Genomic DNA, 24,339 nt, shown 5'->3' with positions numbered 1-24,339 from the left:
CCCCGCCACGCGCGGAGACGACGCGCGGCGGCCGGAGCTCGCCATGGCCGGGGCGCGCGGGCTGCTCTGCCTGTGGCTCGGCTGCTTCTGCGCGGGCCTGGCGCGCGGGGACCGGCTGAGGCAGAGCGTCCCGGAGCCCCGCGGCTCTGCGACCGGCGACCGCGCGGCAGGTGCCGGCCCGGGCCCCGCGCTGCGGCCGCACGACCGGGTGTCCGTGCACATGCTGCGACTCTACGACCGGTACAGCGGCGGCGGCGCGGCCGAGGCGGAGCGCACCCCCGGGTCCTCGGAGCGGGGCTCGCGGCCCCCGCGCCCCCGGCCCCTGCGCGAAGGCAACACGGTGCGCAGCTTCCGAGCCGGAGCAGCCGGTGAGTGCCCCGCGCGCCCCCTGTCCGCGGTCCCGCCCGGATTTCTCGGGGACACCCCCCAGCTTCCTCGCCTGCCCTCCGCTCTCGGATGCCACCCGGAGCCGCTCCCTCAGCCTCCGCACTAGCCCACCGAGCCCCCCTCGGTCCCCAAGCACCCCGCGTCCGGCCAGCGAGGAGCCCCCCGTTTAGAGCCCGGACTGAGGGGATCTGCAGAGCCAGCAAGGAGGTCGCGGTGGGCTGCAGGGACGGCCCGGCTACCCCACGCCCCGCAGAGCCCTCCGGCGCTGGGGTCTGTGCACCCCAGAGCGCCTCTGCGGCTGTTCGGGCGCTGGGCCGGAGCCAGGTTGTCCCGAAGGCAGATGTCATTCCATGCCAACCCCAAGGCACCAGAGGGAATAGTCACCCTCGAACGAGACGCCTTCCCCTCGCCCTCTAGACAGTCGCTTCTCCAGACCGTGCGCCCCTCTTGACTCGCGTCCCCCGTGCTCCTGTATTGGACACTTTCCCTCTCACAGTCCCTTGGTGACAAACGCACAAACTAACCCAGGTGGTCGGTTTCCCATTCCTTAAACCCATCCGGGCAGACGGGGGCTGCACCTATGCCCCGGGGAGCGCGGGGACGGGCGGCGGTGGACGCCGGCACCTCCTGGAACTGCCGGGGAAATCTGCTCATCCCGTTTTCAACACAGATCACTGCGGACCGAAGTTCGTGGCTTAACAAGGTTCCTCCTGTCCCCTGTGGGGCAGCCAGTAACTTAAGCGATCAGCCTGCCTCCCTTGTGCCAACAGCTCGAGGGAAAGTTTCCTGGACACTGACTCGGTGTATATGCTTTGAGGACGCATCAGGCTTTTTCTGCTCACTGCAGTCATGGCACGGGGAAATGTAACTGCAAAGCCTCCAGTGAACCGTTGAAAAATAGCCAAGAATCTTCAAGGAAGGAGGCCTTGCCCCGAGCTCTATCAGTTCTGTCAGAATCACTAGAAAGAAATCTCCCAGAGCTTTGATATGTAGGACTCCTGGAAAAAAGGAAAACCAGAGCATCCATCAAGGAAAGCCCTAGGCTGACCCTGTGAATACACTCTAGAGCCCCAGGCAGGACGACACTCACAATAAATGTGAGTTATGCTTTCTGACGCAGAGGAGCTGAGCCAGATTTCACTTTCTTCCTAAAACCCTGAGCGTCATCTGTAAGGGGCTGCCCTCTGCGAAGGAAACAGAAAGCTTCTCTGAGTTATCCACAGTCGGCCAGCCCCTCCAGGAGGCTGTCCTGACCGCTGACCACACCAGCGCATACCCTGTTTATTTCCGTGCAACTCCTGGGGCAGAGCTCAAGGCAGGAGCAGTGTGGGAGCTGCAGGGATGGGGAGGACGTGGGCTGGGTAAGGCAGGTGGCCGTCATGAAGATGCGCTCAGATGGCTCTTATCCTGACGTCATTTTCTCGGTGATATTACCAGGGAGTAGCTAAAGCACCCAAGAGATGAGTAGTACTTTTTGTATCAACAAGTTTCATTTTTAGTCTGAATCACAAGGTTGGGAGGTGGAATGTGAGTTTTTTCACTCTCAACTATTGCCTGGTTGTTTGTCCGTCTGTCTTAGGCTGAGTGCAACGTGCGTGGGAGATGGGTAAGGGTTTGAATAAGGCAGGCCCGTGTTCTTTGGGGCTTCGGCTCATTCTGTGCATTATAATTTCTAGTGCCCTTTAGCAGCCTCACGGGTCTTACACCCACAAATAACAAGCTCTGATAGGGAGGCCAGAAGTCCCCTGAAAATGACGGATTGCAGCCTGATGCGCATATACAAGGCTGTGTGCCCTGATAAGAAAAGTAATTCCTTTCGCATCCCGGAGACAGTCTTAATGACTTATTCATCAAACGTAGACACTGGTTTTTGTGGAAGCTGAAGTGTCGTGTTACAGCATTGGATGGAGACTCCTGGAGAGGTGGTTCGTGTTGGCCCCTTTCCAAGCGTGTTTGGTTACTGGCGCACTCAAAAGCCCTTATTATAAGGCCGTCCTGGCTCCAGGAAGGCACGACTTCAGGAAGGTGCTAAGGCTTGTCCCTCTCCTTCATCCATATCAGCGTTTCCATAACACTCTTTGTCTTGTGACATGTGTTCCGATGTGGGTGAAAGATGCTGTCTGCTTTAATAAATCAGAGGTGTTTTCTAGTCCATGGTGTTTAGGTTTCACAGCGTATGGGTTTCTCTGCAGCAGCGACCTTACGAATGTTAGTGGAGGGTCAGGTGGTCTGCTGGGCATGTGGGGTGGCTGCTGATGGGGCAGACTTTCCACGTGCTTATCCAGGCTGACTTACAGCCTTCGAGCCCTGTTTGCTCCTTGGAACATACCTGATTACAATTATTTATTGTTCTAAACCTAGAATATCTTTGGTTGAAATTTAGCTGCTGTGGTATCCCTCTGATTACTTTCTACTTAAACCATTACTTGATGGTGGGTGGCATCGGTCCTAAGTACACTTTCTGCTAACTCCTTTCTCCTCCCTCCATGCTATGCCAAGGGTGTGCCAAAACCCGAGGTTTGGAACACTGCTCAGTCTTTCTGTGATGTGTGAGGGCTTACAGAATGATGGGTTTTCTCTTTCCCTTCGTAAAGGTGATTTACAAAACTGTCGTTGACAGAGAAGTTTAGCTCTATAAAAATATACCGTCTTGAAGGGAGATAAGAGGTATATGAAATTAGATTTTATTCTTATCTTAGTTTAAGGTGTCCCGGGCTACTTTGTAATAAAAGAAGAGTATTTTACATCAGCTTTCCTCCTGGCTTGATCTTTGAAGATGCAGACTTTGTGCTTGTTAGTTTCTCATCATTCCCATACTCACTTTGTCCTACTCATAGATTTAACTTCTTCAGGAAAAGGGATTAAAGCGCACGTGTTCTTAATAGGAAAGTATCCTTATTTTAATTTATGACATGTAACTACAAAAAGATTATATTTCGGTGAGTATTTGTCACTTTAAAAAAATCACACAGACTTCATAGATAAAAGAAAATTGAGGTAATTGGGACCGTAAAGTGAATCTTGTCATTCAATGAGGAAGGCGCAGTGTTTCCTGAGGTGACCAAAACTCTTTAAAAATGAAAATTACCATTTGATGTGTTTCTGAAGGGCAAGGAGAACATATAAGGCTTTGGAAAAGATAGAGGTGAGGGCAGAATGAGCATCCTATAAGGTACACGGGTCAGTGAGCGAACATTATTTTTGATGCGTTTAATGGCAAGGGGCTATGATGACTTTATTAAGACACAGTTACCTTAAAATCTCTGGCACCCAGAAACTAGGCTTGAAATTAACGAGTACCCAGGTTATCTAATGTTTTCATTCAAAGGACAACCGTGCATCTGGAGAAAGGGAGCTGGGTGGGCAGCTGCTTTGAATTACACACTACTTTGAATATAGGATAGCCCCTAATGAAGTTTTTACTATAATAGGCAAGGCAGCTTTACAATCTCTGACATTCAAAAATCCGTAATGCCATGAATGCTTGATTATCCATACTAACGAAAAAGAGAAAGAGAATGAATTACATGAAAAATTTATTTAAATCTAGCTTTTTAGTATAGTTAGCCACACTCAAAGAGACCAAGGGACTATAAGGGTCAATTAAAAAGTCCCCTAAGTAGATAATCCACTCAGGATATATTTATCCATCAAAAATATATATGTAATTAAGAAAGTATTAGGAGGGTTACGTTCATTTTATCTAAGCAGTGGACCTCTGTAAGTGTTTGATTGGCCCAGTTCAGGTATCTCTAGAAATTAAATAGGGATGTGAATGCCAAATCTGCTCTTGGGCATTTTGGAGTTCTACAAGTTTGTATTTAAAGAGAGGCTTCAAGGAAAGCGGGCTCAACCCCCCTTACATGGAAGAAGAAATGGATGTCATAATGTATTTACCAGACAATTTTTCAAAGATAGTGAGCTCATCTCAAAACCTATTATTTATAATAGTCTAGTCTAATTTTCTAGGAGAAACTTTGGTAGAAAGGGGTCTTTGGAAGATGTTAGCAGGTGTCATGTGTAATTGGGTCCCATGGTCAAACAGGATTGGGAAAAAACGATCATTTTAACTTGCTTTGGGAACTTTCGGGGCCTTTAAATGCTAGTGAGTCCCCTTGGAGAGTGGGTCATTTTCCCCCTGAGAGCATTTTAGAAAATTGTGGTTCTAAGATACCAAGTTGGGGAAACAGTGGTTCAGTGCCTTCCGAATTTCTCAGAAACGGAAGATACACAAAATTCAAGTGAATATCACAACTGAGAACTGTCTCATTTCTCACTTCCCGGTGAGCACCTATCTCAGGATGTTTACTCACGTTGTTCCTGTGTGGACCTGGGTCCAACGGGCGCTGGACCACCTTCCTGCTTTCATGTTTTAACTCCTCTGACTGTAATTGTAGCATCTGTCTGTCATTAAATTTCCATTCTCTCGGTTTCTTTATGAATTCTCAGCCACTGTTTTCTTCTATATGAAGAAAACTTCTATTTCTTAATATTCATCATTTCACAGCTAGTATTGTGCTTTTAAAAGAAAAGCTGCTCTATTTGTGGAGGAATTCACAGGAGATCCTATACATCACTTTGTTTTACCACCATTAATATCTTGATGAAAGACGCACTCAAGACACCTATCAAGTCCCTTCTAAAATCACCCGAGTTTGTTGTACTTATGAGAACAATAAAAATTGTTCCTATCAAAAAGCCTCATGAAAATTATTGAGCAACTTTGCATATACTTTCTCGTCGCTACTCTGGAGGGTTGTTTTTGTTTTTTTGTTGTTGTTGTTGTTTTTGCTACATCAGAACTTTCCTCCCCAAATGTGGATGGTTTTCCCATCTATTCAGTTTGCATATCCTAACAATCTGTATCTTAATAACTTGGTTTTGGTGGGAGTAGTGGAAATGAGTTTGGCATCACCACAAATAGTCTCAGCTTGCACGTCCCCCTGCCAAGCTCCCATTCAGAGCACGTTGTAATGATTAGGTTATGAACCCACGAACACAGAATCATGTCATGGAAACACTGACCTAGTATCAATCAGGGGACACACGTACACAGGATAACAGCTCCCCTGGACAGCAGTAATGACAACAGTGTACGTGAAAAGCACTCGGCTAGGGAGCGTATTTAGAAATGCACAGGGTTGCTGGTCCCTTCACATGCTTGCAGTCGCTGTGTCCCAGCACACTGGTACCTCAAGTAGGACTTTCGGTGACACACTTTTTAGGGCTGGCAGGTTTAAAGGCATAGATGTCTGCATTCATTTAAAACACCTAAGCCATGGTGCCCGTTGAGCACGGCGTGTTTACTGACTCCTTCAGTGATGGACCTACCTTTAAGACCATCATTTCCTGACGAAGAACCACAGTAAACGCAGTGCCTAGATTTTATGTGGGCACAGTATGAATAAAATTTTTGGACAAACTGATGCTACCGTATTACCATCATCCATAAGTACTTCTTACTTTACTGAGGGAATTCTATGAAATGTTCTTTCTATAAAATAAATGCATCTGATGGTTGTAGAATTGCAAGATCCTTCATCCAATCTTCCGATTTTACAGTTAAAACAGCTGAGACCCGGCATGATCTTATTTGTTTTCCTTTAAAAGTGTATTTTAAAACTAAAACCACCCATGGAACTAAGCTACAGATGATCTGAATTAAGTGTAGCTGCTCCACTTAGGCATGTGTAGAGGAAAATGGTTTTCAAGTAAAGAGGAGATTCCTGGTATTTTACTTCTTCTATTCTTTGAGGCGGAGTTAAGAGATGTAATGACTAATCTTGGCTGAGCTGCCAACTAATGAAGGTATCGAATAGTGCTAGACCCCCTTTCTTCGCCTGTCGAATGATTAAGTCACACCTGCTGTGCCAGTCTCACAGAAAGATGGTAAAACTCAGCTGAGATAATGAATGGGAAAATGCATGAAATGGTTAGAAGCTCTCTATAAATGAGATACTCTTAATATCGTAAGAGGTGTCTCTCTCCAGCTTAATCATACCTAACCTGTTGACCGTGTGTAATTGTCTGTGGCACAAAGGATAATATTTCAGCACTGATGTGACTAGAAGGAGGTGACAACCCTCTTGTGACAAGATCTGTGACACCGCAAACCCACATTGAAGAAGTTACTGTTTCTGTCCTGACCTTGGCAGCTGAATGGAGCAGAGCTGCACCTTTTCAGAGTGACTTCTTGAGGAGACTTGTTCTAACGTGCGGTCTCTGGGTTAGCAGAATCGCATCACCAGGGAGCTTCCTTGGGATTCTCCCGCCCACCCAAGACCATCCACGTTAAACTTTGGGGACGGGACCCAGAAATCTCTGCTTTCACAAGACATCAACCTGATTCTGACGCATGTTTGAGACACACTTGTCAAGCCCATGTCCCTCGAGTTTTGGGGATCTTATAACAGCATCTGAAATCCAGGATTGATTAATGTGTAAGTCCTGGTCTCATCTGGCACTTTCGTGGGCCTTTCTGTGGACAAATGGTTTGTTCATTTCCATAATGGTAAGCTTCTCTCACAGTAGAAGGTATATTTCCGTCTTTATGGAAGTTTTCTCTCTGGAGTCGACTTCAAAGGAAGTTAATAAAGACTTCTAATCCTCCTTCCATGGCTGCAGAGAGTTTGGAGCCTAACAGATTTGGTGGAAGGAGGATATAGGACAGGGATCTATGAAGCACGTCTGAAGCATGTCTTGTGTTCTGAGGACCTGGCGTAGTTGGCCACAGAGCAGGCACTCAGTAAATATCTCGGTTGAGTGGAATTAGATGTCCAGGGGACTAGATAAGAAGAGATAGTAGAAAGGCTGTCAGCCAACCAAAGGATCCTTTAAAAACAAACTTTAAAAAATAAACTTGCCATGAATGAAGTTCCCATGAGGCATTTTACCATGTGTAGGTCCGGTCGCAGTACCAGTCTTCTCCATATACAACTGTTCTAATGATGCTTCTTTTCCGAAGAACTGAGAGGAAACGCCATTTGGTACCTCTACCCAAGAAGGGCTCCTGCTGACTTTGGAAAGTTGAAACTACTTGAAAGTATTTTCACTTTGGTGTTAAGTAGGAAACATTTTGAATCTGGTAAGTTTACACAGTTGTTCACTCAACAAGTTAGACATTTTTCAGGATATAAATATTCCAGAGCGTGCAAAGTCTAGGAGCTCAACGATTTATTGGGACACGAGTCTGCCCTCCAAGAGCTCACAGTCTAGGAATGCCCTTCGGCGGAGGCTAAGAGTAGATAAACTGATTGACGAACATGTCTCTCTTCCAGAAAAACATACCTTAGATCATCCTTGGCCATGTTTTACTCTGGACACAGAGAATGGCTGTCTTGAAATTCCAGAGAACTCAGTCATTCGACTGGCACTCTGCAAGGAAAACCCAAATGCTATGACTTTGTGTTCTAGCTAGGAAGTCTCCATCTTGCCTTGCCTGGGAGTTCAAGGTGGCTGAGTGATCCCGTCTTCTCCACTGGGTAATCCGCAAGCATTCAGCCAGTGACGGGGGTGAGCTCGGCTCTTTCCTGGGCACCCCTGGCATTTCTCGCAGCTGTACTTTGTTTGGAGAAAGAAGTAGAGGAAAAAACGTTGTCCTGACTTACATATTTTCTGTATGACTAAAATGTTTTCCCTGCTTTCTGGGGATTTAACTAATCATCAAGATTTCATTTAGTCTATTTGTTTTAAAATCAGACTTTACATAGAAAGCTTTCCATTGTGTGTTCTAATTCCCTTTGAAAACGCTCTGTGTGGGCCAGCACGAAGGTGAACTTCCACTTCACCACTCCCTGGGCACCGCCCCAGCGGCTCCAGGCCGGGGGCTGAGCCCTCGCGGTGATGGCAGGGCCGGTCCTGAGTTACAGTCTCATCACTGTGTCCCTGGTTTCAGTGGGCTCAGGTGCTTTGTTTTCAGATGAAAACAGAAATAAATCTTCTGCCTTTATCTATGAATCAAACTCCGAGGAAAGTCTGTACAGGTAAGAGCCGGTTCCTCTCCGAAGTCCCTGTTAACTCGCAGTTGCCTCATTTCTGCATTTCTACGTGGGTCAGGCAGACTCAGTGTGTTTATTCGTGAGAGAAGCACTTAGCGACCGAGCACAGCGCTAGAGTCAAGCCCAGTGCTCCTGGCTGAGGAGTCCCATGAAGTTACCGCAGGGCCTTTCTCTAAGGAGGTTGTGGTCGTAGGAAGGAGCAGGGATGGTAGGAGAATCATGTTAGAGGCCAGGCTCCAACAGAAGGAGTGCGTTGGCACGACAAGCGCACCTCAGGAGGTGCCCCCCTTTGCCGTAAAAAACCAAGTCTGGAGTGTCAAGGAGAACGGGCGGGGGGTGGACACACAAGGTCATTGCAGGGAGAAGCGGCGGCGGGTGCCACGTCCTGACAGGTGTGCCGAGAGGAGGGTAATGGCCATGGCGAATCCTAACTAGAGGCCGGACGCGTTCCCAGCAAGGAAGATGCGGCGCCCGCTCGTGCCAGCAGCCGTGAGAAAACAGCACCACCTGTTGGTAGCAATACTTCAGCATCTAGCGTTTCCCGAGCAAGAGCTGGACAATGAAGAAGCCTCATTCCTCGGGAGCGACCTGCGCGGTTGTTACCCCGTGCATCTCTGCCACCCTCCCTCCGTGAGGGCATCCTCCTGAGTCGTCGGAATTAGGACTTTCTCAGGGAGCCCAGTCTCCCAGCTGGGCCTCACCACCATACTCCACACTTAGAAAGTCATTCCTTACACGTACCCCTCTGGATTCTGCCTCCGTGCACCGGTCTGGTTTAGACCTCAGTCCCGTCTCTGACCCTGGAAAGAACAACCCTGGGACCCCCCCCCTCTTCAGCCCCTCACGTATTTGTCAACAATGTTCATGCCATTGCAAACCGTTTGTTTTATTCCTGAATTCAAACTCGTAAGGCAGAGTTCCTAGACCCTGCATCATCTTGGCTACTACTCTCCCCTGCACCAACAAACTGGTCAGAGTGAGGGCGTTCAGAATGCAGCACGCAGCCCCAGATGTCGTTCAGCAGGTGTGGCGCCCAGTGTCTCCTCGTGCCCGAGGACTGCAGACCGCCTGCAAATGCACACGCAATTGTTTTTTAACCTGATAAAACCCACCATTGTTGTTACATTATGTCAGTTTGTTGTTATTAATCAGAAGGCGGACTTCGGGTTTCTACTTCAGCAATTCCAAACAGGTACGTGTCAGGGTATCTCAGAGCCGTGGCACTTTCCGTGCACCGGTATCAGGGCTGTAGCTGAAACGGTACCATCCCGGAGAACAGAGACGCCTGCTGCGAAGCTCCTGTTCTTCCATGTGTGAAGACTCTAATTTTGGAAAGCTAAGTCCGTTTACAAAATCTATCAAATAAGAAGCGTGAGCATAAGTCAATAGAGGTTATCAGTTATGTCCCTTTGCAGGGAGGTGTCCGTCTCCTTATGGAGTTCTCTGTACTCATTTCCTCAACTTCTCGCTACTCTCTTACTCCCGTTTTCTTCCTCTGTAAATACTACGTATTTGTTGGGTCCTCTGGAGGGAAAGAGTATTAACTTGCCTAGAAACTGAGTACTTTAAGGTGAAAGAAGACAAAAATACAGTACGGGTTGGAGAAGTCAAGACATGTTTTGGCGGGATGCTTGAGACTTCTAGCTTATTGTTAAACCAGAGTGGGAGAGGAGGTCACCTAGAATGGCCAGGATAAGGCGACCCCCGGTCTGGGTAGGAACGGGCCAAGTGTCACGTGCTGGGCATACTAATAACATGCGACCTCGAGTTAGGAGCTGAATATGAGTTGACCGTTCCTTTTCTGAATTTTGTCAGCTTAGATGTCTGTTAGGATCAGATTAATTTAGGACCTAGTATATTTCTCTTTAAAATACAGGGAATATTGCTATGCACACGCCTCTGGGGATGCAGCATTGCCCGCTACCAGGATGGGCTCCTTCCATTTCCCACCCCAACACCCCTGTCTCCCTTCATTCTGAAAAGTCTAGTTCCCCGTACGCGTTTCTTCCCTTTGCTCTGGCAGAGTTAAATGCTTGCTTCGGTGCTGCTCCAAGAACGTAGTTAACACCTTTGACAGCAAGTAGGATCCTTATGGCACAGTTACCTCCATTTTGCTTCTCAGCCCCAGCGCCCCCCCTTCCTTCCACCACCAGCGTGGACCGCAGTGGACATTTGCGTGGCCCTGAGACCCAGCCCAGGGGCCAGTGCCTCTTAGATGTTCAACTCATGTTTGTTAAAGTGGAACATTTGTTTTGCTTTGGTTCTGGTTCTTTGTTGGCTGTAGTGGATGTATTTGTGTCCTACACAAATAACACAACTGAAGCCATGTCTGGAATCGCTATGCCAGGAAGCACTGTTGCTGACCTGCCCGTTTAACTCTTCCAACTCTGTCGAGTGGTTTGTTAATCTTAGACTTTGGACTGCAGACTGAACCGATTAGCCACAGCTGGAGGGAAAATTAAAAAGCAATTACCAATATTATCTTCGTCTAATGTTCTTGGTAGAGGAAAGCCTGTTGCATTCCAAGAAAGGAATTTTTTGCCCAACTTAGTTTCTGGTTCGAGGATTCAGGCTCAGCAAAATCCTAATTCTTCTCTGCACTTGGAAAAAAAAATTCCTTTTTTTTTCTTTCCTTCTGGACTATATGACTACAAAAGTGACAGTTATCCTAGACTACCATTGTCTGGTAGAAATGTAATCTGAGCCACAAACGTGAGCCACATATGTAATTTAAAATTTTGGGTGTCCACATTTAAAAATATGAAAAGCAACAACTGACATTAATTTTAATCGTATATTATTACACTGAAAATATTCTGCACCTGATTCTAGTGTGGTTAACATGGGTCAGAAGTTGCCCACACCGACACGCAGTTGTCAGACACCAGCGGGGTATCTGAGAATCCGACTCTGGCTCCAGGAGATAACGTCAGATCCCATAGGACCTCCTTCCACTTCAGATGTGGATCACGAGCCCAGGTCGTCGCCTGGAGCATAGGTCCGGATTGGAGGTTCCCATGAACCCCCTGCTTGGGTTTTGATCAATTTGCTAGAGCAACTCACAGAACTCAGGAAGTCCATTTGCTTTCTGGGTTACCAACTTATATTAAAAGGATGTAACTCAGAAACAGCCAGATGGAAGAGATCTGGAGGGCAAGGTGTGCGGCAAGGGTGTGGAGATTCCATGCCCTCCCCTGGTGTGGTGTGTTGCTTTCCCCAAATCTCCATGTGTTCACCAACATGGATGCACTCTGAACCCCATTCTTTTGGGGTTTTATAAGGCTTCATAATACAGGCATGGTGGTTTAAATCCTTGGGGAGGGTTTCCATCTCCCACTTCTCTTTCCTCCCTGATTAGGGATGGGGCTAAAAGCCTCAACCCTCTAATCAGTGGGTTGGCTCCCCGGCAACCAACCCCTTTCCCTATTGGTCCTCTAAATTCGCCTCATTAACATAACAAAAGGCACCTGTATGGCTCTCTTGGGAATGACCAAGGGTTTTAGGCGCTCTGAGCCAGACAGGGGACAAGGACCAAACATATATATTTACGATAAAATCACACTATGGTAATATTCAACCGAAGACATCCAAGTGTTGTCATTTTAGCATGCGGTCCATGTAAACCTCTGGTCATGTGATATTTTATATTCTTTTTTGAACTGAGTCTGTGAAATCCCGAGTGTATTTTACTCTTACAGCGTATTTCAGTCCAGCCGTAAATGGCGACCCTTTTGGACAGCACAGTGCTGGCTAGTGAGCCTTCACAGAGCTTTTCCTGGGTGCAAGGTGCTTTCCCTGTGCCCTGTCGATTAATTCCCACATCCCTGCCTTTGATGCTATTGGGCTCTTTTCACAGAGGAGCAAACAGACTTATGGAGCTTGGGTGATTTGCCCAAGGACAGCGAGTGGGTGGGGTGGCGCTGGGCCTGGGCTCCGGGGGTGGGACTTGGAAATCGTGTGCCGAGCTACACTGAAAGCACCACCAGAGGCAGTGGGGCAGATTCTGAAGCATTTACAAGAGCATATTAAAGATTAGACACAGGGCTGGGAGCTGCTTAACCAGGTCACAAGGTGTCTGGAAACACGTTTGGAAGTAGGAAATTTTTTTTTTTTTTTTTTTTTTTTTTTTTTGAGGAGGAGGAAACATTTGAAACCAAAACGTTGGGGGAAGGAGCACTCTTACTTTACCTGCTAGGGCACCACCACCAGATCCCTTGTAGTTCCCATCTCTCCCTGCCAGGATGTCTGTTGGGCAACCACTGGCTTGCCACATACTTGGAACAGAGGTTTCCCCTCCTTGCACGTGGAGCTCCCATCTGCGATGAGAAGTCTGGGTAAAAGCACGCGCTGCGGGGACTGCCATGCATTAAGACAGAGTCTCTGAGCAGCCCTGATGCCGTGGCTTTGTTATAAAGGTCTGCGAAGTATTATCCTGCTGTCGTGGATTATACAATGTGCACAGATGGCAGTTCCCTCCTCTTCCTTCCCATGGTGTTAAAAATGAGTAAAATATGTTTCCCATTGCACTTCCCTTGTGCTTGGGGACTCAATGAACTCATTTTAAGTTTCCACGTCTTTATAAAAATGTTTTGTTTTTACTGAAATATGTTTCTGATCAGGAACATAACTTCAGGATCGCGTGTGTGTTCCTGAACCCAGTATGTATCAGGAGCAAGTGCACGGAGGAGGGTTCGGGCTCTGGTGACGGACCCCGGGACGGGGCGTTCTGGAGTCAAAGCGCAGCCTTACCACCGACTTGGTAGACGATCTCAAGAGAAGGAACCAGCCTCTGCCCTGACTGATAATCTCTTGTTCTCTTGTTACGTTGCTCTCTCATGTTTGAAGCATTGAAACAAAATTGACCAATTTCAATAATTTTCATCAAACAACATGGAAGAAATTCAACTCTTAAGTTCTTGGGATGTTGTAAACCCCGGGCAGGCTCTACAAGGGCATTAATTCTTTAGGATAATTTGAATGTGTGGCTCATTGTTTCCCATAAATTACCTGAATATTGACCTATACGGTCCTGCTTACCAGCCCTCACTCTGCACCGCAAACTCTGTGAGGCAGCTAGAAGATACAGTCCCGCACTACAGTCCGTGCCGGCACTAACAACAGTAAGGACTTGTATTGTGAACTGCTTTACCCGCGTCTCATTTAATCGGGATGGAGGAGAGGGAGGCGTGGTCTCCGTGTTATGAACGAGAACGCCAGCTTGCCCGATGCGGCTGAGCCTCCGCTTGCATCCAGGTGAGTCTAATCCCACCGGTGCTTGTAACCAGTAGGCTGTCCACTGCCACCAGTAAGAAGCTATTACAGTCCTGAGCCGGAATTATAGGACTGTCTCGGTAGTATTACAACCAAGGGCCAGAACTCTCAGCTCTCATGGCAGGAAGTTCACTGCTGAGCATCCGTGGTGCTTCAGGAAAAGAAAAACCAAAAACCAAATTAGTGAACGTGGCTCATCCTTGCTTTAATCTTTCTCTAGCTTTAAAAAAAAAAGATTTTACTTATTTGTTTGACAGACAGAGAGATCACAAGTAGGCAGAGAGGCAGGCAGAGAGAGAGGGGGAAGCAGGCTTCCCGTCAAGCAGAGAGCCCGATGTGGGGCTCGATCCCAGGACCCTGGGATCATGACCTGAGCCGAAGGCAGAGGCGTAACCCACTGAGCCACCCAGGCGCCCCAAATCTTTCTCTAGCTTTGAAAATTACTCCTGTTATCTTTTTTTGCTTGTGTGTCTAGCTGAGGTGAGACACACGTAGCACAAAGGTAACCATCTCTACGCGGACAGTCCGCAGCGTTTGGTACCTTCGCGCTGTTATACAACCACCACCAATTTCGAAATAGCTCCTTAATTCCAGAATGAGGCCCCCCCCCAGTAGGAGCTTCCTCCCCGTTCTGCTGGCCTCCAGTCCCCGGCAGACAGCACCGTGTTTCTGTCTCTACGGCTTTACCGGCTCTGACTATTCCATGTCAGTGGAATCGCGCAGTCTGTGAGCTTCTGTGTCTGGGTCTTTCCTTCAACATGATGTTGTCAAGGCCCCCCACGTTCTAGCATGTGTCAGTCCTTCATTACTTTCTATGGACAAATAATATAAATATTTATATAATATTATATATAAATATACATATAGGTTATATATATTGACTTTATGGATAAAGACGTGTCCCCCGCGAGGACACGGTGCCGCCGTCCAGCCGCCCCTCCGGGGGGGCACTTGTGCGCGCCCTTCACTTGGGCTGTTGTGACCGTGTCCTGCAGGGAAGCCTTCGCATGCACTTGGCTGAGTATCTGTTTTCCTTTCTTTGGGCTACAGAGGAGTAGCATCGTGGGGTCCTATCGTATTTCTGTGTTTGACTTTTGGAGAACCTGCCAGACGTTTCCACACCCGCAGAAGCATTTTACCTCCCAGCCAGCAATGTAGAAGTGTTCCTCTTCCGCCACATCCTCGCTAGCACTTACTTTGGTTCTGATTACCAAAGCCCGGTGGGCGCACGTCACATGGTACCACAGTGTGGTTTTGACTTATGTTCCCCAGTGACTGTTAATGTGGAGCGTCTCCTCATGTGCATATTGGCCCTTTATAGATCTTCTGTAGAGAAGTGTCTACTTGGTGCTTTTGCCCATTTTTTATTGGTGTCTTTGGCCTTTGCGTTGAGTTGTATGAGTCAGTTGTATGCTGTGGGTGCCACAGCTTATCAGGTGTATGATTTGAAAATATTTTCTTCGTCCTCTAGGTTGGACAGACTTTCTTGACAATGTCCTTTGATGCACGAAAGTTCGTTAATCATGATGAAATCCGACTTACCCATCTTCTCAATTTACTTATTTATTTTCCCTTTGCAGCTCATATTTTGGGTGTCATTATCTAAGAATCCGTCACTAAATCTAAGACCCTGAAGATTTTACTTGTATGTTTTCGTCTAAGAATGTAATGGCTCTAGCTCTGTATTTAGGTCATTCATTCATTTTGAGTTACGTTTTGTATGTGGTGTTAGGTGTTAGGTAGGGGTCCTGTTTACTCCTGTTAATTCTTTTTTTTTTTCCCCCTCCCTAGGAACCCTTGGAAGCAAGGGACTGCACATTTTTAACCTGACTTCTCTAACCAAGTCTGAAAACGTTTTATCTGCCACCCTGCACTTCTATGCCGGGGAGCTAATAAACGTGACCTTGAGCTGTCCCATGTCTCAAGGATGTGCACAGCAGGCCCAGGGGAAACACTTGCAGGTTGATCTCTCCGTGTGGATCCTTAAATCCGACAGAAACCAAAGTCAGCTCCTGGGTCATCTTTCAGTAGACGTCGCCAAATCTCGAGATTTGGGATCCTGGCTGTCAAAAGACATCACTCAAGTCCTGAGGAAGGCCAAGGACAATGAGGAGTTCCTCATAGGATTTAACCTTACCTCCAAAGGACACCCACTGCCAAAGAAGATGTCATCCTTCCCTGAGCCTTATATCTTGGTGTATGCAAACGATGCTGCCATTTCTGAGCCAGAGAGTGTGGTCTCAAGCTTACAAGGACACCGTAATTTCCCCACCAGAGCCCTGCCTCCGCTGGATAGCCATATCAGGGCTACCCTTTCCATGGAACGGAGGAAGAAGCGCTCGGCTGGGGTCCTGCTCCCTCTGCAGAACAATGAGCTTCCTGGGGCCGAGTACCAGTACAGGGAGGATGGGGTATGGGAGGAGAGAAAACCTTACAAGACCCTTCAGACTCAGGCCCCAGAGAAGACTAAAAACAAGAAGAAACAGAGAAAGGGACCTCACCAGAAGAGCCAGACGCTCCAGTTTGATGAGCAGACCCTGAAGAAGGCCAGAAGGAAGCAATGGATCGAGCCTCGGAATTGTGCCCGGCGGTACCTGAAGGTGGACTTTGCGGACATCGGCTGGAGCGAGTGGATCATCTCCCCCAAGTCCTTTGATGCCTATTACTGCTCCGGAGCCTGCCAGTTCCCCATGCCCAAGGTAGCCCTCGCTCTCTGTCCTGTCCTTCCTGCTTGGGTAGAGTAGACGCTGACGGAACATGTGCTTTCATTTACAAACCCGTCTGGACGCTCACTGATTGCATCCCAGCATGCATGGGGCAGTCGTGGTCAGGCTTGGTTTGTTCCTTAATGGTTGTTACCATAACACGAAGTCAGTACTGGTATGAAGAAGGATAGAAGGGAAAACATATGTGTGAAATGTGCTTTTCGTGTGCTTCCAAACACAGCGTGTGTTGAGGGATGTGGCATGGTCAGCTCTGCGCGGCTCGGCGCCCGCAGTCACAAGCCCCAAGGGACAGAAGGCTGGTCTGGGAGGGGCTGGTTAAGGAAGGACTAGATGTCGTGGGAAGAGGGACGGGGAAGGACTAGTTCGAGTGATGCCCCTGCAGGGTATTTCTTGACGAGTGGTCTCTTGTGGGATGAGCCGACCCCACCAGGGTCGGGATCAAGGCCGGGCCCAGGGACTCACCCCATGAAATCCACCAGGTGTGTGTTTCGTCGGCATCCTTAGTAAACATCGAGAAAGGAATGCAAAGGAGGGTGTTTTGACCCTGTAAGTTTCTTTCAAAACTTACCGCAACCAGTCAGAGCTTACCTGTGTCTCTTCCAAAGTCAGCAGAGACGACTTTATCCCACCAGTCCTCAGTATCCTAAACCTTTACTCTCAGAGGCTTCCCCAGTCCCGCCTCGGCCTGCACGGCACATCCCAGCGACTCTTCTGTCTTTGGATCTAAAGTTAGGAAGAGACAGTGGTGCCCTCTGGCCTTCAGTCACGCTTATCGCCGAAATTCTATTCTTGGCTTCCAATAGTATGAATCTCTGACATACAGTGAAATGAGGCTGTAGGAACAGAATTCGGAGAAAGAACAGAGTTAGGTTTGTTGTTGTTGTTGTTGTTTTTCAATTTTTGCTGCTATATAATAACGGAGGAAAAAATTCTTTGCCTCCAAGAGGGAAGAGCTTATGCTTACAGTTCTTTAACGTTTCCTGCTCTCGTGCTGCTAGTCCCATGATCATTGGGTTGTTAAATGGAGCACATGCAGAAGGTCTGGCTGAACAAGGCCAGGTGTCAGCCTCAGGGCAAGGAACTTGACTGAAATCCCTGTTTTCTTATTAGAATACCCCAGAAGGACAAGTTTTCTACATCTAAGACTTGTCTTTCCCAAGGATTTTTGCTGATTCCGTGTTTCGTAAATCTAAACACTAAGTAAGGATTATGTACATTTACTATGATATAAACAGCCTTATTTTCTGTAAATATTCATAAAGACTGCATCACTGATCAAATAAAACTTGTTCCAACTAGGGAAGCATTTAAAAACACACCACAAGGACGCAGAATGTAACAGTGATGAATTTTTACAGTGTGGGTTGCTTCACAGCATTGAGAGATGGAACGAATTCAAATCCGTCTCTAAACTCAGGATGACTGAGTTTTCCAAATAATCTCTCACACTCGTACACTGTAACTTCTTCTATGTAGCCTGGGGAAGGAGTTTTCCTTCCTGACTCCAGATTTTCCTTCCTGAGCCAGGGAGCCCTGACCATGTGGAGCTCTTCAGTGAGTTTTCAGATCCTCCCTCCGGAGACCTGGTCCCGTTGCCACTCCACAACAGTGACCCCCACTTGCCCGCCTTCTCCTGTTGGTTACACCTGCCTTGATGTTCAGAATCCTGCTGTTGCTTCAGTAGATCTTCCTGATGGTTCTCCATGATCCAAAGCATAATTATTTAAAAACTTATGAGGGATAAGTTAAGAGTAACAGAGATAAGTTTGAGTGTGTCAGTGCAGTGGAATGACTAAATGTACAGGCTCCTCGCTGGGTTGCTTAACCTTAATGTGGCTACAGCTTGCCTGGGGCTGTGTCAGTTCTGATCCAGTGGTTCTGAGCATAGAGCCTAAGAATCTGCATTTTTAGTAGAGTTCCTGACAGTTGCTGATGCCGCTGGGCCACAGCCCTCTTTGAGTAGCCACATTGAGAACTAAATCCTTTGCCTAAAATCTTGGCTCTACCTCCTACCAGTTATGGTTTTGGGGAGGAGTTATTCATATTCTACATAGTTGACCCTTGAACAACATGGGGGGTAGGGGCTCTGATGCCCTGCGTGGTCGGAAATCCACGGATAACTTTTGATCCATAACGTAACTACTAACAGCCTACTGTTGATTGGAGACCTTATCAATAACACCAACAGTAGATCAACATGTATTTTCTATGTTGTATGTACTCTGTACTGGATTCTTAGCAATAAAGTAAGCTAGAAAAATGAAAATGCTTAGAAAAACTAAATATGAGAAAACACATTTACAACACTGGATTTATAAAAAAAAAAAATTCACATGTAAGTGGACCTGTGCAGTTCAAACTCACGTTGTATAAGGGGCAACTGTGTGTTAGTTTTCTCATCTTTGAAATGGGTACAGCGGTACATAATAAAAACAGTATTATCTACGTAATGACAACCGTGGGGGAATGAAACACCTTGCACATAGTAGGCACTCAGTAGATATTTGCTGTTGATATTATTGGTAATGGTCATTGCCGAGACTGAGGAGAACAGAACATTAAATACAGGGGCTGAAGAAAGACCAAATAGGGAAAACGATCAAGAGAATAAAAGATGTTAAGACAAGAAAAAGCTTCTTAAACGTTTCTAGCCCCTTTTCAAACACCACAAAGCCTAAAACAGGATTCTCCCTGCAGGTTCGACGGCTTGTAAGCTCTTCCAGGAACAGCCCTTTGGAGAGTCATAGAACTCAGGACAGCACTGGTTGCAGCATAATATTTGTCCAAACTTGGAATGGCATCAGAACTCCAGGGAGACACAACAGGGATGAGTGAGGAGCTCTCTCTCTAAGCTCCAGGATTCGCTTTGCCAAGTAGAGAGTGGAAGTTTGGCTGTTACGTGGCGTTCTCCATCTCTCATCACCTTGTACGGATCTGCTTCACTTTTAAGGCTTCCTAGCGGGACCCTTTCGGCCTTCCAGGCTCTGTGGCTCTCAGGTGTTGCAGTAACCAGAAGGCCAGGAGGCGGGACCCATAGGAAGCGGCTGCAATGGGGGGTGATTGATAAACGTCTCTGTCACAGCCCAGCTTCCAGCAGGGTCACCGGAGCAAACGATCTCGGAAAAAAGGGGTCTGCACAGCCGGGGAGAACGAGGTCTCTGACCAGACCTGGAGGAGCCCATGTGGGATCCAGGAGGCGCCCAAGAACTCTCAGATGTCAGGTGCACATTTTGCCCCAGAGAGAAGTTCTCCCAGGCCACACTCCTTTGCTGGCCCTCCTTCCCTTGGGCCTCCCGAGCAAAAGCCTGCTTGCTCTCCACGGCCGGGCTCCTCGTCTGCAAAAGTCGACAACCTGTTCTGTAATTCAGAACAGCTGTGTTCTGCCTTTCCCAAATTCCAGGCTTTGCCCTTTCACTGATTCCAATTAGATAGTTTCTGGGCGATCACATCCATGTGGCCTGGACTGGAAGCGCGTGGAGCAGAACCCCACGGCCCCGGTAGGAATGAGGGGCTCTCGGCAGAGGACACAGTCTCCCTCGCTAACGCATTCGTAATCAGATTGAACCTGCGGCCCTTGTGCGCGGCTCGGCAGGTGCCGGCCAGACCATGGCAGGTCTCATTCCCAGGCACGGCCGCGGGCATTTCTCGGATTTCCAGCCCCGACAGCCAATCTGGGCTCCCGGGGCGAGACCGCTGGAGTTCTGCGTGACGTGAAAAATACCCGCAGAGCTCAAGCCACGTCGCACGCCTTTGCTTCCCCCTCACCAGCGTAGCGGAGATGGGACACGAGCCTGCGGATGGCGTGTGTGACGGAGCCACCGCTGCTGACTGAGACGCGGGAGAACCGGCAGGGCTGGAGCAACGGAGCTGGTTTTGCAGGGAGCGGCATGAACGCTGACAATAGCCAAGACACAAAACTGGGCAGTGAAGGATCTAAACACTTGGGACGGAACAGCCTCTCTGAAGAAGAAACTCACATCTAACGAGTTCAGAATGATACACCCTCAATCAGTTTCCTGAGTTTCCAATTCCAACCTTGGGTCCTGAAAAAAATGACCTAACAATCCTCAACCTTGATGTACCAAGGCATCCAAGCCCAAATTCCCTAGACTGGTGTTAAAGTCATGTTTTACTCTCATTAAAAACAGAGACAAGGGAGAGGGACGCCGGGGGGGCTCAGGTAAGTGTCTGCCTTCAGCTCAGGTCATGATCCCAGGGTTGTGGGATCAAGTCCCACATGGGGTTCCTTGCCCAGGGAGCCTGCTTCTCCCTCTCTGCCTGCCGCTCCCCCTGCTTGTGCTTGCTTGCTTTCTCTGACAAATAAATAAATAACTAAAATAATCTTAAAAAAAAAAAAAAAAAGCAGAGACTAGGGAGAGAGAGAACACAGATTGACAGATTTCTTAAGCTATGCAAAAAGAGTTATGAGAAGGATGATCTGAACTAAAAACAAATGTTATAGACTGGCAACCTGTTTCAGATAAACAATTACTGCATGGATCTTTTGTGCATGACATAATGATTCCCAGTAAAGGCAGCTTGATCAAAGGATTCTGTAGTGAAGAAACATGGGGGAAACTCCCTAGCAAATTGAAGGTTCCTGATAAGACACGCCAACCCGGAATCAAGGGCCCGTGCCTACATTCCAGAGAGCCCACCAGAGACTGCTCATAGTTTCTGAATCTATCATTTGTGAGTTAGAGCTTAAAAAAAAAAAAAAAGACAGGAATTTTCCTAGGAAACACCCATGAATATTTTCCGAATCTATTCTGGGTCATTTGCACAGAACCTCTTATTTTTGTTGATGGGAACGATTTCCACAGTAATAGGTAAAATGGAGAGCATGTTATTTCTTGTAAGTATTTTGTCCATTTAGCAAGTACTTTTTCAGTGTCCAGAGCACGCTGTGTTCCAGGCCCCGGAGACCAGAAACACACAGCAGTTTTGATCAGTCGAGACCCCTGCTGCTTAAATAGATCCACTTCCTATGAAATTTAAATATTACAAGTGTCGTTAAAACACTAAGAATAACAGAATAATGATGTCAGAAAGTGGTTTAAAGAAACTCTTTGGGGCGTTATCATAGTCTGTTTGGATCGCTGAGTCTTAAGAATAAATCAATAGAGAAAAGTGGATGGCTGCAAAATTTTCTTTGGAAATTACCAGTACCAATGAAATCACAAACAGTGGCTACGGGTCTCTCTGGTACAATAGTTACAGTTTGTACCAGTTACACAGTTTACGGATGTGCCAGACACATGACATGCGATATCGGACATAGACTTCCTTTCCTCAAAGGGAGCATACTTTGCTTTGCAAAGCGAATTGAAAGTTAATAATCCTTTCCAACACATACTTAAAGTTTCTAGGAAGAAAGAGGAAAACAAAAACCAGTTGCCCACCATTCAGACCATATTGTAAATAATTTATGCCCATTCACAGTAAAGTTAAAGTCTCATATATGGATAATTTCTTTCATTAAAGTTGAAAGATGGGGTGAGACAAATCGGACTTGCCCTTTCCCTGCCAAAAATAATCCTTTTTCTTTTCTTTTCTTCTTCTTCTTTTTTTAGTAGTATGCCAGCTTTCTGTGTTATTTCCTTCTCCCTTGGTTTCTATGTGCCTTAACCTATTGAAGTTGTCATATGGGAGTTTTTAGGAGGTTGAAATTAAAACACCAACTCAGAGGTCCCTCTCAGCCATGAGAAATATGGCTCGAAGTCTTGAAATTAAAAACCCAGAGTTTTGGCCGAAATCCCACTTCTGAATTGACATGTGATCTCTGGCAAGTTGCCCAATTTCTGTTTCTAAATGTATGTAAGACGACACTGGGTTCACCTGCCTAAAAGAGACATTGGGGAACACGGATGCGGTGCGGCGGGCGTCCATCCTGTGGTCTGCAGCGCTCTGACAACATCTGCATGTCCTGGGCTTGGACAGGGGCTGTCCTTTAGGGCATAGCAGAGCCTGATGGAGCCGAGTGACAGTCACCTGTGTCACGTGGGTGTCAGGGGTTCCACTCGGCATCTTCCCAGGAGAGGACTTCACCAGGCACCTTTGGTCCAACTTCCGATACCCATGGAATAACCTCGGGCCCCCTGTTCCCAGAGGATTTGGCCCCCCATGAAACTCATTTCCACACGGCCGCCTGGAGTTGGAACCCATGGAGCGACAGTGACCCCCAGTGGCCAGCGGGGCAGTCGTCTTCACCTCTGTGCTTCTGCCAGGTCAATCATCACAGCACAGAGCGATTACCATCCAGTCCATCCTGGCAAACCGATCAATGTTCCTTGATGCTTGGTTTTATTTTAACAGCGGAGTGTCAAACCCTATAGCAGGGGCGATCATATGTCTACGGGAAGCGTAGACTCTAGAGCGAATGGGGTGTTTTGCAACCCTGTTGTTGAAGACATCCGAAAAAAAAAACCCCGTATGGGGACCAGGTTGTGTTTAACTAAGTGACTCTGGTTTAGGTAACTGGATTCAAATCCTCACTCTCTCACTTCCGAGCTAGTCGACTTTGGACATGTCATTTGAGTTTTCGAGACTATTTCTTTACTTGAAAAATATAAACACTGGTAGTTGTGGTTGTAAGGGCGTGAGATAGCAGGTCACACACAGCTGGCGCGTATATATACACACATAGCCGGCGTGATGGATGTGTGTATCGGTGTACGACAACCGTCGTGGTGGGGGCGGGATCCGAGCTTGTACTGAACGGGTGACAGTGCCAGAGCATCACGGACGTGTTGACGCGCGTCCGCTGCCGGTGCCGGTGAGCTCAGTGATGAGCAGTGAACGGTGGAAAAGCAGCTCCCGCTAACCTCCATGTTCTTCTCCCATTTCTTTTCCAGTCTTTGAAGCCATCAAATCACGCCACCATCCAGAGCATAGTGCGAGCGGTGGGGGTCGTGCCCGGAATCCCCGAGCCTTGCTGTGTGCCTGAGAAGATGTCCTCGCTCAGCATCTTATTCTTTGATGAAAATAAGAACGTGGTACTTAAAGTGTATCCTAACATGACGGTAGAGTCTTGTGCTTGCAGATAACCTGGCAGAGAACGCGTACGAATGCTTAATTCTATCAGTACTTTATTTAATGGACTCCCCCCTCCTTTTTTTTTTTTTTTTTGCACTGCCAATGCATTTCATCCCAAAAGATCTTTTTATAGTCAAAGAGAATGAGCAAATAGACTGATGATTCCCACCAAGGAGAACGGACTGTGCTTGTTTCTGAATGTAACTCAACACAAGATTTTAGTAAATATGGACATATACTTCTTTTTTAAAAAAAATCACAAAAAAAGATCACTCAAACTGTTTTTAGAGCTATTAGAGGACACACTGATTTATTTTTGTAATGGGCTTTGAAAATAGGTTGGGAAAACACCAGTAGCTTTTCACTTATCTCTAAGTAGGCTTACTGCCCTAGATTCCTGAGTGATTCAGCGAGTGCTGAATTATCCAATCAACATTTATGTTTATCTTAGAAATGTTTAAGACTCCTGTTTGCCGGTGTTTGTCCTCCATGTGTCCTTGTGTGAAGGGATGACGGAGAGTGTGTGCTGAGTCTGGGTGTAAGGATGCGGGTGCATTCCAGCTGCCCTGGCCCTTCTGTAGGAAGGTTTGCTTCGCATGGTTTTATAATTCGGTCTACACGGGATTCTTTGTTTTTTTCCTTTCACGTTCTGGCAAGCACCATTCAATTATGAGAACTTTACCAAGAAGGAGAGAGTGATCCAAGAGCATAAGCAGCATGTTACCCCTTGGCCCAGCCCTTCAGTTTGAAATGCACTTATTTTCATTTCATTGTCTCCGAGAAAAGGGAAGCAGCAACCCAATTTTCAGAAACCCAGGGGAGTTCCCCTTCTGTACTCCTTTGTCACAAGTACCTTCATTTGTTCTTTTAAACTGAATTCAAAAATTCAACTGAGGGGCGCCCGGGTGGCTCAATTTTTGAGC

The 24,339-nt window shown here is 47.3% G+C and overlaps 1 protein-coding gene across 1 annotated transcript; it reads left to right on the top strand.

Moving 5' to 3' along the window:
- The first annotated feature begins 4 nt into the window (after positions 1-4).
- BMP3 (bone morphogenetic protein 3) lies at positions 5-24,339 on the top strand. The gene is made up of 3 exons (XM_032882078.1): positions 5-368; positions 15,447-16,354; positions 23,236-24,339. The coding sequence occupies exons 1-3, from the start codon at positions 44-46 to the stop codon at positions 23,425-23,427; spliced, it is 1,425 nt and encodes a 474-aa protein (XP_032737969.1). The 5' UTR covers positions 5-43; the 3' UTR covers positions 23,428-24,339.

Source organism: Lontra canadensis, unplaced genomic scaffold, assembly GCF_010015895.1.
Source record: "Lontra canadensis isolate GAN:19392208 unplaced genomic scaffold, GSC_riverotter_1.0 scaffold1, whole genome shotgun sequence".
In the NCBI taxonomy this organism is placed as follows: Eukaryota; Metazoa; Chordata; class Mammalia; order Carnivora; family Mustelidae; genus Lontra; species Lontra canadensis.
The sequence above is the reverse complement of the archived record's forward strand: the minus strand, read 5'-3'. Positions and strand labels throughout refer to the sequence as shown.

Excerpts from the sequence above, each read along its gene's own strand:
- BMP3 (XM_032882078.1), top strand. The coding sequence starts at position 44 with ATGGCCGGGGCGCGCGGGCTGCTCTGCCTGTGGCTCGGCTGCTTCTGC. Across the intron at positions 369-15,446 it reads CTTCCGAGCCGGAGCAGCCG|GAACCCTTGGAAGCAAGGGA; the intron begins GTGAGTGCCCCG and ends CCCCCTCCCTAG. Across the intron at positions 16,355-23,235 it reads GCCAGTTCCCCATGCCCAAG|TCTTTGAAGCCATCAAATCA; the intron begins GTAGCCCTCGCT and ends TTTCTTTTCCAG.